The following is a 13431-nucleotide window of genomic DNA, read 5'->3' as shown; positions in this document are numbered from 1 at the left end:
ATCCAAATGAATTAATCACTTTGATTCTTCTTGCTTTGATCCTTAATTGTGAACTTAATCCTCTCTCTTTTTTCTGTATCAAATTTGAAACTATATGCTATGATGCTTTATATATGTTCCATAAAGATGACCGTACGCGTACAAGTTATTTAATATATGCGTGTGAGCCTGCGTGTCTTAATTGTGTTTAACATTATAATTTCCATCAAGCAAGCAAGACTTTTTTCTTCTTGATTAAGGGTTCTATATCATGCTGTTACAAACAAAAATTGGTGCTATTTTTTTTCTTCTCGATTCTTTGCATAAAAAAATGACGAATTATTAGAGAATAATATATACATGCACCCAACAAGGTGTTGTCTAATGATAAGGAAATTAAACTAGTAACGATAAGAGCACATGTTCGATCGAATTATGAAAATAAAAATTGTTGAGAGAAACATGCAACCGTTCTCTGAATAGGTTACATCCGTCAAAAAAAAAGAAAAAAATTAATATACATCCATTAACAATGTAAATAACTCTTACGATGTCAACCAATCATATTATGAAAATGTGTTACATAAGCCAACTTTTACATTATCAACCAATCATATTATGAAAATGTGTCACATTTACCCACATGTTTAAAATTTGATTGTTCAACGATGCAATTTTTTTACACTATGGTCTATGGGTGCATATTAAATAACGAATGAAATGGATTTCTGTCTCCTTTAGAAGTTTGGAAATGCGGAGCTGACTCTACAACATGGGATTTGGACTTCATTCAGTTTCTCTCTATTCAAATTCTGTGTGGTTGATTTTATATTTAATGCTTGGAATTCAGAAGAAAAAAAGTTTGTACCATGAAATCAAGCTTGAATTATGATTTTTTAATATTAAAAATATATATTCCATTATCGGATGAAGATGATCAAATTGCTGTTTTGCAGATGACAGGAATGATTTGCAATGGTGCATCACAGCTTTTTTCCGCTCATATTTGGTAGTTCTAACTAATTAATTTGTATATAGACCAAAGTTGTTTTTATATTCCTATAATTGAGCTCTATGTTCTGTATTTTAAGTTTGCAAGATTCCTTGTTAATGTCCTTTGACAAAATTGAAAATTCTGTGAAGTTTTGGACGTTTCCAATATATGCTTCAAATACACACTACAAGAGATGAGTTAATTCGCAGCGACTTTTTCGCAACAACATTTTAATTGTTACTAAAAGTAGGTATATGGCAACAACATTTTCATTTTGTTGGCAAAAGTAATTTTTTTCCCGACAACACTAAAGTCGTTGCGAAAAATGCACTTATCCCAGCAACTTTAGTTGTCGTTGGGAAATAACATATTATTCGCAGCGACTTTTTCGCAACAACATTTAATTGTTACTAAAAGTAGCCATATGGCAGCAACATTTCCATTTTGTTGGCAAAAGTAATTTTTCTCCCGACAAAACTAAAGCCGTTGCGAAAAATGTACTTGTCCCAGCAACTTTAGTTGTCGTTGGGAAATAACATATCATTCACAACGACTTTTTCGTAACATCATTTTAATTGTTACTAAAAATAGGTATATGGCAGCAACATTTTCATGTTGTTGGCAAAAGTAATTTTTCCCCGACAATACTAATGTCGTTACGAAAAATGTACTTGTCCCAACAACTTTAGTTGTCGTTGGGAAATAATATATTATTCACAGCGACTTTTTCACAACAACTATTATTGTCGCTGCGAAAAGGTGGACATATATGCCAACGAATTCGTTAGTTGCTGGGAAAATATGTTTTCCCCAAGATAACTGTTGTCGCTGCGAAAGGATATGCATATCACAACAACTTGAAATGTTGGTGTTAAACAACCATTTAATTTCATAAATAAAAATTGAGTTTGTTATTTATTTGCATTAAAAAATTCTATTTAATATCAAATTTGAATTCAAAATATGAATATCATAATTTATTTGGTGTGAACATCTTATTTTACCTTACCTTTTTCTTTTCTTTTATTGTTAATTTATTAATTCTAAAAACTCAAAAAATCAAAATTCGAAAATAATAAAATAGAAAATGTAAAAAAAAAGTCAAATTATGAAATAATTTAAAAAATCAGAAAGCTAAAAAATATGATTAAAAATAATAATTATTGTGCCCGTATGATAGCTCAAGTGGTAGGAGTTGGAGGACATATGAGTTGGGTAGGGGGAGATCTCGGGATTAAATCTTGGCAGGCGCAGTTTATCTTTCCGTTGTAACAAAAAAAATTACTAGAAAATAATAAAAGATTCTAAAAAATAATAATCAGATTAAAATTTGATAATTAACTGAATCTTGATAGATCTAGATAAATGTGATCGTGTTTCACCTAAAATTTAAAAATAAATCAAATTTTATCTGAAAATTTGAAAATAAATTAAAATCTTATCATATTAGGGAACAACCAAACCTAGGAGAATGATTATAAATAAATGAGCATTGATAGTGAAAAGACACATTCAGTGGAAAGTGGAAGAGCAAATTGATCATCCCTTATGAGAGTTGGGGTTCCATCTTTGAACCTCAATTCAATAGAGTGTGAGAGCAACTGAGGGTAAGACAGTGAGAAATAGCTACGGAAGTTATCCGCTATTCAGAAGCTTCAAAGAAGATTGTTTGTTGTGTTTCAACCAAGTAAGCACTCATGCTCTCTTTATTTTTGTTTTGTGCTGTGAATTGATGTCATAAATTATAAATGCATATGATTTCGTGTCATTTTCATTATAATTTTAAATTGATTTGTATGCCTTCCAAATTTAATGCAGTCTAAATTTAAACTAGATTAATATATTTAAATTATCTCCTATTTATTTGATGTTTTAAGTTGGGCATTAATTAGGTTATTTGATTAAAAAATAAAATAAGGGTAAATTAAAAATAAAATAAGGGTAAATTACTAATTTTGTGGGTCCTTTAAAGGGGGGGAGGGGGCGGAGGAGAATACAAACCAGAAAACAAAGAGAAACAAACACTATTTTTTTAGATAAGCCTTTAAAAATTATAAGATAAGTATAAATTTAGAAAAAAGAAGTACAAGTTTATTTTAAGAAGAAAAAGTCACGTGAGACTTCATTAGAAAATAAGGTTTTTTTTTTGGTACAACATTAGAAAATAAGATAAGCCTTTAGATTTTATTTTGGATTTTAGATAAGCCTTTAGATTAATAAGATAGGCTAACTGTAAGATGTAACAAACACTATTTTTTTAAAAAAAAATAGCACTAAAAATAATACTAAAAAATAACAAAGAGAAACAAACACTATTTTTTTAGATAAGCCTTTAAAAAATATAAGATAAGTATAAATTTTGAAAAAGAAGTATAAATTTATTTTAAAAAGAAAAAGTCACGTGAGACTTCATTAGAAAATAAGGTTTTTTTTTGGTACAACATTAGAAAATAAGAAAAGCCTTTAGATTTTATTTTGGATTTTAGATAAGCATTTGGATTATAAGATAGGCTAATTTTAAGATATAACAAACACTATTTTATTTTATAAAAAATAGCACTAAAAATAATACTAAAAAAATCATAGACCACGTTTGCTGGTCTTTATCTTTGTCCCTTTATTTGGTATTGGTAATCCTATTTTATAGTATAATTTTTGTTTTTACTTGTGTCTATTTTAGATTCTGTTACTCTTAACTCAATCTCTTTTAGTTATTTTTTATTTATAATTTTATCTTACTTGTGAGAGTGTGTTCCCAAGACTATTTGTATCAATATACATATTTCTTCTTTAAAGAAAAATAAAACATTTAAGAAATAAAAAAACACAAAAAAAATATCATACTCCTTATAATAACATATTAACATATTATTTTGAAGTTAAGTTCATATACGAAACCCTAATTTCTCACTGTAACAAAAAAAATTCATTTGTTATAATTTTCTTTATAATATGTCTAATCCATTTTATTAACCAATACAACACATATTTTCTTTTAAATTTGTAGATACTGGGATCATGGATAAGCAGAATAGGGGATGGATAAAACTTAAGGACAGAACTTTGCCAGAGTACTTGAAAGGAATTGATGATTTTTTAAATTTTGCTTTCTCTGGATCGAAACCGAAAAGGTTCATTAGGTGCCCATGCTCTAAATGCAATAATTTTAATTATAAATCAAGAGATGATGTGATGCATGATTTACTAAAATGGGGATTTGAACCAAGTTATGAGCGTTGGGAGTATCATGGCGAAAGCTTAAGTGATGCATCATCTGATAATGACGCTGGCAACGATTGCGAAGTTGATCTTGAAATAAGTGATAATTCTCAAACTTACTCCATGCTTCATGACATGCATCAATCACTTAACATGGATAGAGGTAATGTGTTTGATAATCCTGGGCCTAGCAGTATGAATGAGGAGCCTAATAAGGATGCTAAAAGGTTTTATGGATTGTTGAAAGATGCTGAGCAAAAACTTTATCCTGGTTGTCAAAAATTCTCCAAATTATCTTTTATTATGCGCCTTTTTCAAATGAAGTGTGTTTATGGATGGAGCAATAATTCATTTGATTCACTAATAAAACTACTCGTTGAAGCTTTAGCTGAAGGAAATGTTCTTCCCAACTCTATGTATGAGATTCAGAAGACTATTAGAGATCTTGGACTTGATTATGTCAAGATAGATGCTTGTGTCAATGATTGCATTCTGTTTAGAGGAGAAGAATATGAAAATCTGGATAAATGTCCAAAATGTGGGGAAAGTAGGTGGCAAGAAAATAAGAAGAAGAATGTTGTCCCCAATAAGGTAGTTCGATACTTCCCTATAAAACCAAGACTACAAAGATTATTTATGTCAAAACAAATTGCAGATGATATGAAATGGCATAAGAATAAAAGAGTTGATGATGGAGTTATGAGGCACCCGGCTGACTCATTAGCATGGAAACGTTTTGATGATAACCATGAACTTTTTGCTTCAGATCCTCGTAATGTAAGACTTGGCTTAGCATCTGATGGTTTCAACCCATTTGGTATTATGAGCACCAACTATAGTGTGTGGCCAGTTGTTTTAATTCCTTATAACTTGCCTCCTTGGTTGTGCATGAAACAACCAAATTTCATTTTAACTTTGCTTATTCCAGGCCCAAAAGGTCCTGGGATAGATATTGATGTTTATCTTCAGCCGCTAATTGATGACTTAAAAGATTTGTGGGATGAAGGTATTGAAACTTATGATGCATCATCGAGACAAAATTTTCAATTGCATGCAGCCTTATTGTGGACAATCAATGACTTTCCGGCTTATGCCATGCTATCTGGATGGAGCACTAAAGGAAAACTAGCTTGCCCTTGTTGTCATTCCGAAACCAGCTCTTGTCGTTTGAAATATGGTCACAAGCAATGCTACATGGGCCATCGTAGATTCTTACCTACTCAACACCCTTGGCGTATGAAAAAGAGCCCTTTTGATAACACACGAGAGTTAAGGATTGCACCTGAACCATTAACTGGAGATCAAGTGATTGCACAACTGGAGAGTCTTGAGCTGCTACCATTTGGAAAAGCTACAAGAAAAAGAAAAAGAACTACAAACGTAAATCATAATTGGAAGAAGAAAAGTATCTTTTTTGAATTACCTTATTGGAGAACAAATTTATTGAGGCATAACATAGATGTGATGCACGTGGAGAAAAGTATTTGTGAAAGTGTTATTGGGACGTTGTTGGATCTAGAAGGCAAAACAAAAGATACAATAAAGTCTAGATTAGATTTGCAACGTATGGGACTCAAGAAGCAGCTTCATCCTATAAAGGTTGGGGATAAATATATGATTCCACCAGCACGTTACACGATGTCAAAGGAAGAAAAGATTAATTTTTGTCGTATCTTGAAGGATGTGAGGTTTCCTGATGCATATGCCTCAAATATAGGTCGTTGCGTAAATATAAATGAACTCAAGATTTCAGGACTTAAAAGTCATGATTATCATGTTATACTTGAGAGACTTCTTCCCCTTGCCATAAGAGGATTGCTTCCCAAGGATGCTTGTGACCCTTTGATTGAGTTGTCTTTATTCTTTGGTGATTTATGCTCTAAAGAGTTAGAATTAAATGAGCTGGATCGTTTACAGAATCAAATTGCAGTGACACTTTGTAAGCTGGAGCGCATCTTCCCACCGTCATTTTTTGATGTTATGGTTCATCTATCAATTCACTTGGCAAATGAAGCAAAAACTGGAGGTCCTGTTCAATATAGATGGATGTATCCTATTGAAAGGTTAGTTTAAATATTTTTGATATATAAATTCAAATATTTTAATTCTCAAATTTTTATATGTAATTTTTTTTGTTTATGGTTAGATTTTTGCGCGTTCTAAAGAGTTATGTGCGCAACAAAGCACGGCCAGAAGGTTCCATAGCAGAAGGCTATGTGTCTGAAGAGTGTATGACATTTTGTGCTCGATATTTGACCGACATGGATTCTAGATTAAATCGGCCAGATAGATATATGGACTATGCAAGTAATGAATCTGTTGGTTTGTCAGTGTTCAAAAGCAATGGTCGATCTATTGGAGGAGGTTCGTGGGAATGTATAAACTCTTCTGAACTTCAACAAGCTCATTTTTACATATTACAAAATTGTGAAGAAGTCAGACCTTGGATTGAGTAAGTGTCATCAGTCTAACTTTTATTCTTATTAGTAGTGACTATAATATATCTGAATTTCTAATTATTGTATATTCATAACAATTTTCAGAGAGCACATGACGAAGATAAAAAATGAAAGTCATAGAAACATAGAAAAGAGGCACAAGGAGCAATTCCCCAAATGGTTTGAAAATGAGGTAATAAGATGGATGTTTAACTTATACCTAAAGTTGTCGATAGAATTTTATATACTGTGATAATCATTTATATTTAGTTTTATATGGTATGATGGTTTTAACAAAACTTAAATGTAGGTTTTGCGATTACAACAATTGGGTGATGAGAGGATTAGTAAACAACTAGAAATATTATCAAAAGGGCCGGACTTTCGAGTGTTCAACCACAAAGGATACATTCTAAATGGCTTCAAGTTTCGTACAAAAGATGCTGAGAAACACCTAAAAACCCAAAACAGTGGTGTGATAGTGAAAGGGGATGAGTTAACCGGACATGTTGATTTTTATGGTGTGGTTAGAAAGATCACTGAAATAAGATATTTGAATAGCAACTTTGCTATACTATTTGAATGTGATTGGTTTGAGGCTCCTTCCGAAGGCCGAAATCAGGGCATGGGATATAGGAGAGATGAATATGGATTTATTAGTATAGATATGACAAAGTTATATTACAAAAGTGATCCATATATCTTGGCCTCTCAAGCTGGTTTGGTTTATTATGTAAAATACAGTGACAAGGAAAATTGGTATACGGTTGTTAAAGTCAAGCCAAGACATGTCTTTGACTTGCCAAATGTTGAAGTTGACGATGACTTGGAAGCATATCAACTAAATGAGTTGGGTGATACACATGGACAACTGAAAACACCATCAGTAAACCAAGATGAAGTTGTTTTAAATGAGGATGATGATGCACCATTAGTAAATCAAGACGATGAGGTTTTAAATAGGCATGATGTTGCAGGTCTATGCTTGGATGAAAGTATTATTGACAAGGAAGAAGAACAAAAAGAATTGGATGATGCAAGTGACTCAGATAGTGATGAAGAAGAATCTCATGCAAGCGAATATGATTTGTCTGAGAAAGAAGATTCTGACACAGAATAAAAGATACATTTTGGCCCTGAATTTTTTATTAGTTTTTGGTAAAGTTTAGAAGAAATATGTAAAATACCTATTTTTTATATTTTGTTGAATTTTAACACAAGTATTTATCCTTATAATTTCACATTAAATAGTGTCTGAGTTAATTAATTAATTTTAATCTTGACATATTTTATTTTTGACTTTTATTGACGTAAAATCTCTTTTTTCTCCGGTCAAAATCCTTAGAGACTGCGAGATCTCTGCTTTGTCTCCGGGTGGGGGCTGGTTATGGCTTTGATATTCAGATTTGGGAGGTTGATGATGATTGGTTTTCATTGTACGCTACCACCATTTCTGATTGAGATTTCAATGTACCACCTTTCTTTTCAAAGTACACCTTTATACGTGAATTAATTTGATCTCAAAATTTATATCAGAATAACTCACAATTTTGAAATCGCAAAAAAAAATTGATAAACATAAAAAATTCATAAATGATTTCAAAATATATGAAGATTAGAAAAAAAAATACAATTAGATAAATGATTTTAATCTACATCAACAATTGAAACTACTTTTCTATACCCAAGAGGGGTAGCTCAGTTGGCAACGCAGGTTGAGTGTATGGGAAGAACTTTCGGGTTCGATCCCCACGCAATACACTATGGGGAGGGTTGATGAACCTTAACTATGACTAAATCTCAAATTTGGCGACATCCAAAGTGTGACCGGGTAACGAATGTTTATAAACACTACTTTTTTATGCTATCTTTTACGTTAGTTTTATGTATTATTTGAAACAATCATATACTTTATTTTGTATTTGAATAGTAAATGCAATTGAAAAAAAAATCAGTTTAAAGATTTTATTATATTTTATTAATAAATCTATCAATTACTTGATTAAGAACTATTATATTATTTTCAATGAACTTTATAAAGCATTTAATTTTATTTATTTTTCTTTAAAAAATTTATTTTCTTTTGAAATTATATCTATCAGTAACAGATTTTTTAAATTCTATTTATCAGCAACATATCTGAAATTCGTTCAAAAATTAAAGCAACAGATTTGAAATTCAAGCTTTTATGAAATTTCTAGAAGCAAATATTTACTAATTTTTTTGGCGCTACTTTTTAGCGCTCAATTTTTTACTTTCCCATTTTTGAGAAACTGTCTACAAGCACTAAACACGTATCTCATCATCTCCGTCATCGTGAATGGGTTTTTTTTCCTGGTTATGTTCAGAAGTTCTAAAATCACTCATATCATGAAGGAGTTTCACTTATTTCTCATACCAGCTCTTTGTTCCTAATCTCCCCATCGCTGCGTGTTTGTTTCTGAACGAAAGGGTTTTCTTTTGAAGCTGTGTTGCAAGCTATAGACTCTGTGTCTCCACAACAATAGAGGTCAGTAATTTTTAATTGTATGCTTTTGGGTGGCTATGTTATGTTTGCGGTTTCTCTTGTCCTGCGCCAACCTGCCCTATCTTGTTTGTTGTTCGCCTTTGTGTTCCTAAATTATATGCCTAATATGTTTCATCAGTCATATGGAGAAGTACATGAATTTGTCAGTTTTTTAATTGAAGAGAGCCACGAATTTGTGAGTGGGAACTGGGATGAAAAAAGGTGAGAAAGGAGATGGAGAGTTGCAGTCTGCCATGTCGCTACCCTAGGTCAAGCCGTCAAGCACACACGCACCAGCCACCGCCCACCAGTTCACCACCGTCCACCGGCCAAGCGGCCACCACCACCAGCCTCACCTATTTCTCTCGTAGTCTCTGTCTCACTCTCTTATGCGATTCATGCCCTTATGAGTGATGCCCTGGTTTTGAATTTTTCTTGCTCTCTCAGTCTTATGCAATTCATGCCCTGATGCCCTGGATTTGAATTTCCCTTGCTCTCTCTTATGTTTATGCAAAACGTGATCATTTTTCAGAAACAAAAGAAAGCAATTTTGAATTTTTGATGCTCTCACTACAGGAAGATGTCTGTATGAGGTGAGGGGGGATTTTAGTATCCCTGTACCTCAGGTTTGGTTCTCTGAGTTGTGAAATTTTGGCTTCTATTTGCTGTGTGCCAGGTGTTTTTGGTGGTGTTGTTCCTTTGTGCGGTGCAGACTATTGAGCTTTCCTATCCCCATTGATAATCTTGGGGTTTTTGGTGGTAACTTGAGAATTTTGGGGGCTGTATTCTTTTGATCAATCTCTGATTTGGGGTTTTTTTCTGCTTCAATATCATTGGTGACCTTGTGCTAACATTGGAGAACTGTTGATTCGATTAAAGGTTACTAGCAGAAAATCCAACAACACAATACTGTTTTCAATAGGTGAAGAGGATTTTGTGGACTTCATTCTTAGGCGTATTCTGGTTGTGGCTTTGTGGGTTGCTTTATGCTTTTTGTGCAAGTTTTAATCTTGGCTATATATGCATGTCATTGGGGTTGGACTATGGTAGGATTTTGTTGGACTTCATTCTTACTGCCTGGGTTGATTGTTGAGGAGTAAATGGTTTAACTTATGTGGGAGGGTTTTTCCAATCTATTACTGCAAATCAATAAAAATTTTCTGTTGTCAAAAATAAAAATAAAAATGATTCATTGGCTTTTATGTAGTCTTTGCATTAGGTGGTCTCTCTTCTCTGATTTGTTGGCTATATGTGACTTGCTCTTTGCCCCTAGTCGTTTTAATGCCCAAGTAGGTTTGCTTTTTAGTTCACTTATTTAATATGCATATTTTTCTTTTATTTAGAAATGGCACCCCCAACTCAGGTAATGGATTCAACACATCCAAATTCTTCAAATGCTACTATGAGTCAACAACAAGGAGGTACTATAATTTTCTTTTCTTCAAAGTTTTTTTATTTTAATTTTATTTTCATTATAATATTTTTTATGTTCTTATCTTAAACTCTTATATTATGTTAGTGATAACTTTCTTTCCCCATTATTTGTGAAAATTCAATAGAGGGTTCAAGAACAAAAAAAGCTGGAAGAGGAAAAACAACTGGAACAAGTGTTACAAAAAAGAAAATGAAGAGTGCTACTGGAAAATTGCCCCTTTGTATTCCTCTTGACAAGATGGTGGCGGTTGGACCAGGAGCTCCAGATTTTGTTACTGAAATTTCTGTGCTTGTAAAAAAAAAGGCTCCTTTTAATGTCAAAGGGTGGAAAAAAGTTCCTGACACGGCAAAAGATCATATACTATCACAAGTTTTTGTAAATATCATTATTTAATTTATTTTTCTGTTTTCTTTTGTGTTAATACAATACTTACAATATATTTCATGTAATTGTTGGGTGCAGGATACTTTTGATATTGATCAAACGGAGCATAACAAAGAGGTTATTCTTAATACAGCAAAAAGACTCTATGGAAGCCATAGAGGTAAACTTCATGAACACTTTAAAAAGTATGAAACAAATGAGATGGCTTTGGAACATAAGCCTGATGAGATAAGTGAGGAAGATTGGGAGCACTTGGTAGATAAGTTTTCAAGTCCTACCTATAAGGTATGTTGGTATCATATTTATTGCAAATATAACTATAAGGTAGAAGTTGATAAAGCCATAAAGAAGTAGTTATTTATATTGGAGGGAAAAAAGAAAAAAGAAAAACCTACACTGCCCCCATACAGTCTTGTGGAACTTCACTACTGCTGACTGACAAGATTGATTTTGAGTATATTCTATTTTCTTTTTGAATATAGAAGTTCCTAATGCAAATATTATAAGTTAACTCAGCAACTGTACTATGCCTAATTTGGACTCCGATATAGAGTTTTCTTTAACGTATAACACTTCTACGTCTCTCATCTAAAAAAAAAGTTACTACAATAATTATACTTGTATTTTTTTCAGGAAATGAGTGCCAGGAACAAAGCAAATAAATCAAAACAAGTTATCAACCATAGATGTGGAAGGAAGTCATTTCAAGCTGTTAGCTATGATGCGGTAATACCAAAAACACTAAACTGTTTGAATATAAGTTGCTCATTGAATTAATAATTTATAGTGATTATTCTCTATGGCTATGAAAAAAAATTCAGAGAGATCCTGAAACTCAAAAGGAGCCCAATTATCAAGATTTATGGAGAATGACTCATACAAACAACAATGGAGAATGGGTAAATGAGGCTTCTAGGGAAGTTCATGTAAGACACTATTTATATGATTTATTATATAAATTCTTATTATGACTAGTTTCATGTGTGATGTTTTCTTTTAGCAAGTGTGCATGTTGTAGATGCATTGTAAGTTCAATCTCATCAATTTCATTTTTTAATCTTTTAATTATACTATGGTTTTACTTTTTATCTTTAATAGATGAAGGTTCAAGAAACTTCCATGAAGATGTTAGAACAAGCAGATGAGGAGGCTGAGAAAGATCCAATTATCAATGGTGCTTTTAAATCAGTTTTAGGGGAACGTTCATTTTATTGTCGTGGTCTTGGTGCTGGAATTCAACCAACAAAAGGAAAATCTACTGCAGCTTTACATGGACAATTAGTGAGCGAGCGAGAAAAGCGTCAGGGCATGGAAATGAAACTGGTAGAAGTTGAGACTCAACTTCAAGAAGAGCGTAGCAAGAGAGAAGAAATGGTTGCGCGCATTGAAGATAGTCAAAGGCAACTTGAAGAAAGGGAAAAACAATTTGAAGAAAAAGTAGAAAAGCAACTTGAGGAAAGAATGGAAAAGAAACTTGAGGAAAGGATGGCAGCCTTCTTTTTTAGATTCCACTCGGTAAGTAAGAATATCATTTAAGTGTACAACATTATGATGAGTTACTAAATTTATTTTCTAAGTTCTACTATTTTGCAATGTTGAACTTTTTATAAGTTGATGTTTTGAATATTTAATAGGCTGGACAATCTTCATGAGGTTGAAACTACTGAGAACAGGGTTGCACACATGTAAGTTATAATTACTTTTCCTAAGTTCTAGCATGCATTTTGTCGTCTAAAAAAAGTATGCATTTCTATTTTGTGTCTTCTAGGTTCTGCCCAAGCTCTGTTTTGTTTTTATGGCGTGGTTCATGAGTTTGGTTTTGCTTCTATCTAGGACAGAGTTTGGGTTTTCTCTATCAAGCTTCTTACCTTATATGTGTGTTGCCCAACTTATTGTTTTGACCTGCTTTTGTTTTAGCTTCTTTAATTGACCTGTAGCTTTCTTCTTTGCTTTGGGATTGTTACCCCCCTTTTATTTTATTTTTCTATTTGCTGTATTGATATCTGTTAGGGGTAACATCCCTTCTCTATCAACATATCCTTTTGATTCTTAAAAAAAGTATTAAACTATGTCAAATTTCCTAATTCTTTGGCAGACCTTTTAGCAAAGGGGGGTGGAAAAAATCTTGCCTTTGCTGGAGTTCACTCCTCAATATCATGACTTGGTGTTTAATTCAGTTGTTGTTCCTACTCTTTGCTGCCTATTTTTTCTGGTTTGCTCTATACTGTAGACATGCCCTCTCATATAGTGCTCCTCAGCTTGTGAAGCTTTCAAGACTGCACTATCTTCTTGCTTTACATCTGTCAATTTGTTTGGTTATCACGTTTTGTACATGCTATAGTGTTGTACTCCGTGCCTTGTGATTATGTTCTGTTAGTTGCATATGGCTTTAAAAATGGGCTGTAGTTTTTCTTTATAAACTAGAAATGGATTATGCTATTTAGGTCCTGTAAGAGGGGCTGGTTGTGAGGCTTGT

At 32.6% G+C, this 13431-nt stretch overlaps 2 protein-coding genes across 2 annotated transcripts; both read left to right on the top strand.

Moving 5' to 3' along the window:
• Positions 1 to 3991: 3991 nt before the first annotated feature.
• LOC130737195 (uncharacterized) lies at positions 3992 to 7750 on the top strand. Its single transcript, XM_057588953.1, has 4 exons — positions 3992 to 6255; positions 6339 to 6644; positions 6736 to 6823; positions 6941 to 7750. The coding sequence occupies exons 1-4, from the start codon at positions 3992 to 3994 to the stop codon at positions 7748 to 7750; spliced, it is 3468 nt and encodes a 1155-aa protein (XP_057444936.1).
• A 4031-nt stretch (positions 7751 to 11781) lies between these two features.
• LOC130735814 (uncharacterized) lies at positions 11782 to 12838 on the top strand. The gene is made up of 2 exons (XM_057587707.1): positions 11782 to 11881; positions 12054 to 12838. Exons 1-2 carry the CDS (start codon positions 11825 to 11827, stop codon positions 12489 to 12491), a joined length of 495 nt encoding a protein of 164 aa, XP_057443690.1. The 5' UTR covers positions 11782 to 11824; the 3' UTR covers positions 12492 to 12838.
• Positions 12839 to 13431: the final 593 nt, after the last annotated feature.

This window comes from Lotus japonicus, chromosome 2 (genome assembly GCF_012489685.1).
Source record: "Lotus japonicus ecotype B-129 chromosome 2, LjGifu_v1.2".
NCBI lineage: Eukaryota > Viridiplantae > Streptophyta > Magnoliopsida > Fabales > Fabaceae > Lotus > Lotus japonicus.
Note: the sequence above shows the minus strand (reverse complement) of the source record. Positions and strands in the feature narration are given on the sequence as shown.

Coding starts and splice junctions, on each gene's coding strand:
- LOC130737195 (XM_057588953.1), top strand. CDS start 3,992: ATGGATAAGCAGAATAGGGGATGGATAAAACTTAAGGACAGAACTTTG. Junction 6,256..6,338: donor TGGATGTATCCTATTGAAAG/GTTAGTTTAAAT, acceptor GTTTATGGTTAG/ATTTTTGCGCGTTCTAAAGA. Junction 6,645..6,735: donor GAAGTCAGACCTTGGATTGA/GTAAGTGTCATC, acceptor AACAATTTTCAG/AGAGCACATGACGAAGATAA.
- LOC130735814 (XM_057587707.1), top strand. CDS start 11,825: ATGACTCATACAAACAACAATGGAGAATGGGTAAATGAGGCTTCTAGG. Junction 11,882..12,053: donor AGGCTTCTAGGGAAGTTCAT/GTAAGACACTAT, acceptor TATCTTTAATAG/ATGAAGGTTCAAGAAACTTC.